This window comes from Coturnix japonica, unplaced genomic scaffold (assembly GCF_001577835.2).
Source record: "Coturnix japonica isolate 7356 unplaced genomic scaffold, Coturnix japonica 2.1 chrUnrandom475, whole genome shotgun sequence".
Classification (NCBI taxonomy): Eukaryota; Metazoa; Chordata; class Aves; order Galliformes; family Phasianidae; genus Coturnix; species Coturnix japonica.
Genome location: NW_015439877.1, coordinates 126864 through 129635, shown reverse-complemented (window position 1 = coordinate 129635; position 2772 = coordinate 126864). Strand labels below are relative to the sequence as shown.

Here is a 2772-nt window from a genome sequence, read left to right as displayed (position 1 = left end):
GGAGGATATGGGGGTCTATAGGGTTGTGGGGGCATGGGGGGACAAGGAGAGATGGAAGGACGTGAGGATGGGAGCCATCTGGGGGGCATCGAGGCCTCAGCATCAACCATAGGGGATTTGGTAACCCCTGTATCACAAATGGGTCCCCTAAACCCCAACCCAGCCCTCTGGAGGGATGTGGGGATATGGTGGGACGTGGGGATGTGGAGAGAGGGAGGAGGATATGGGGGTCTGGAGGGATATGGGGGCATGGGGGGACGTAGAGAGATGGAAGAACGTGAGGATGGGTGCCATCTGGGGGGCATCGAGGCCTCAGCATCATCCAGAGGGGATATGGGGGGGTATGGGGTCTATAGGGGGCTGGGGGAATGGGGGAACACGGAGGGATGGAAGGAGGACATGGAGGGACATGGAGGGAGATGGAGGGAGATGGAGGGACATGGAGGGACATGGAGGGAGATGGAAGAAGGACATGGAGGGAGATGGAGGGAGATAGGGGGACATGGAGGGACGTGGGGACATGGAGGGACATGGAGAGATGGAAGAAGGACATAAGGACATGGAAGGAGATGGAGAGAGATGGAAGGAGGACATGGAGGGACATGGACGGAAATAGAAGTGGGACAAGGAGGGATATGGAGAGAGATGGGAGGATGTGGGGGTCTATAGGGGGCTGGGGGCATGGGGGGACAAGGAGAGATGGAAGGACATGAGGATGGGTGCTGTCTGCGGGGCACCGAGGCCTCAGCATCATCCAGAGGGGATATGGGGATATGGGGGATATGGGGGACATGGGGTCTATAGGGGGCTGGGGCATGGGGGGACACGGAGGGATGGAAGAAGGACATGGAGGGAGATGGAGGGACATGGAGGGAGATGGAGGGAGATAGGGGGACATGGAGGGACATGGACGGAGATAGAAGGGGGACAAGGAGGGATATGGAGAGAGATGGGAGGATATGGGGGTCTATAGGGGTGTGGGGGCAAGGGGGGACGTGGAGAGATGGAAGGACGTGAGGACATGGAGGGACATGGAGGGAGATGGAAGAAGGACATGGAGGAATATGGAAAGAGATGGAAGGACATGGAGGGAGACGGAGGGACATGAGGACATGGAAGGACAAGGAGAGAGATGGAAGGAGGACATGAGAACATGGAGGGACGTGAGGACATGGACATGGAGGGACATGGAGAGAGACGGAAGGAGGGCATGGAGGAGATGGAGGGAGATGGAGGGACATGGAGGGAGATGGAGGGAGATGGAGGGACATGGAGAGAGGAAGACATCGGGATCTATAGGGGAATGGGGGCATGGGGGGACATGGAGAGATGGAAGGATGTGAGGGCACGGAGAGAGATGGAAGGAGGACATGGAGCGAGATGGAGGGAGATGGAGGGAGATGGAGGGACATGGAGGGAGATGGAAGGAGGACATGGAGGAGATGGAGGGAGATGGAGGGACATGGAGGGAGATGGAGGGAGATGGAGGGAGATGGAGGGAGATGGAGGGAGATGGAAGGACATGGAGGGACATGGAGGGAGATGGAAGGAGGGCATGGAGGGAGATGGAGGGACATGGAGAAGGATAGAAAAACATGGGGATCTATAAGGGAATGGGGGCATGGGGGGACATGGAGAGATGGAAGGACGTGAGGACACGTAGAGAGATGGAAGGAGGACATGGAGCGAGATGGAGGGAGATGGAGGGACATGGAGGGAGATGGAGAGAGATGGAAGGAGGACATGGAGGACATGGAGGGAGATGGAGGGAGATGGAAGGACATGGAGGGACATGGAGGGACATGGAGGGAGATGGAAGGAGGACATGGAGGGAGATGGAGGGAGATGGAGGGACATGGAGGGAGATGGAAGGAGGACATGGAGGGACATGGAGGGACATGGAGGGACATGGAGGGAGATGGAAGGAGGACATGGAGGGACATGGAGGGACATGGTGATATGGAAGGACATGGAGAGACATGAGGACATGGAGGGAGGTGGAAGGAGGACACGGAGGGAGATGGACCCCCAGCCCCCCCCCCCCGCCCCATATTTTGTCCCCTTTGTCTCCATCACCTTTGGAGAACTTCATCAGCTCCCTCTCACTGTTGAGTTTCCCCGTCAAAGCCAAAGCGTACGAGCTCAGAGCCACCGTGTAGGGCCGGGCCAGGGCCTGGTACTTGCGGGTCAGGTACTCGGAGGCTTTAGCGATGCTCCCATCCAGGCTCTGGGCACAAAGGGGGGCGACGGGGGGGCTCAGGGGGCTCGTATAGGGGTTGAGCACCTCCCAACACAGACCCCATAGGGAGATGGGCATTGGGATGGACTCCGACCCCATATAATGACGAACACTGGGATGGTTCACAGCCCTATAGGGTGATGGACATTGGGATGGTTCACAGCCCTATAGGGTGATGGACATTGGGATGGATTCTGACCCCATATAATGATAAACACTGGGATGGTTCCCAGCCCTATAGGGTGATGGACATTGGGATGGTTCTGACCCCATATGGTGATGGACATTGGGATGGTTCTGACCCTATAGGGTGATGGACACTGGGATGGTTCCGACCCCATATGGTGATGGACATTGGGATGGTTCCCAGCCCTATAGGGTGATGGACATTGGGATGGTTCCCAGCCCTATAGGGTGATGAACTTTGGGATGGTTCCCAACCCTATAGGGTGATGGACATTGGGATCATTTCCACCCAGCCCCATAGGGTGATGAACATTGGGATGGTTCCCAGCCCTATAGGGTGATGGACA

At 57.2% G+C, this 2772-nt stretch overlaps 1 protein-coding gene across 1 annotated transcript in view; it reads right to left on the bottom strand.

Moving 5' to 3' along the window:
* The window catches only part of C3 (complement C3), a gene marked incomplete at its 3' end in the record, with an annotated part of 75095 nt that overhangs the window by 13331 nt on the left and 58992 nt on the right, over positions 1-2772 (bottom strand). The window contains exon 18 of the mRNA XM_032441658.1: positions 2077-2227. Coding sequence (XP_032297549.1) covers positions 2077-2227 — 151 coding nt within the window. The remainder of the gene's footprint in view (positions 1-2076; positions 2228-2772) is intronic.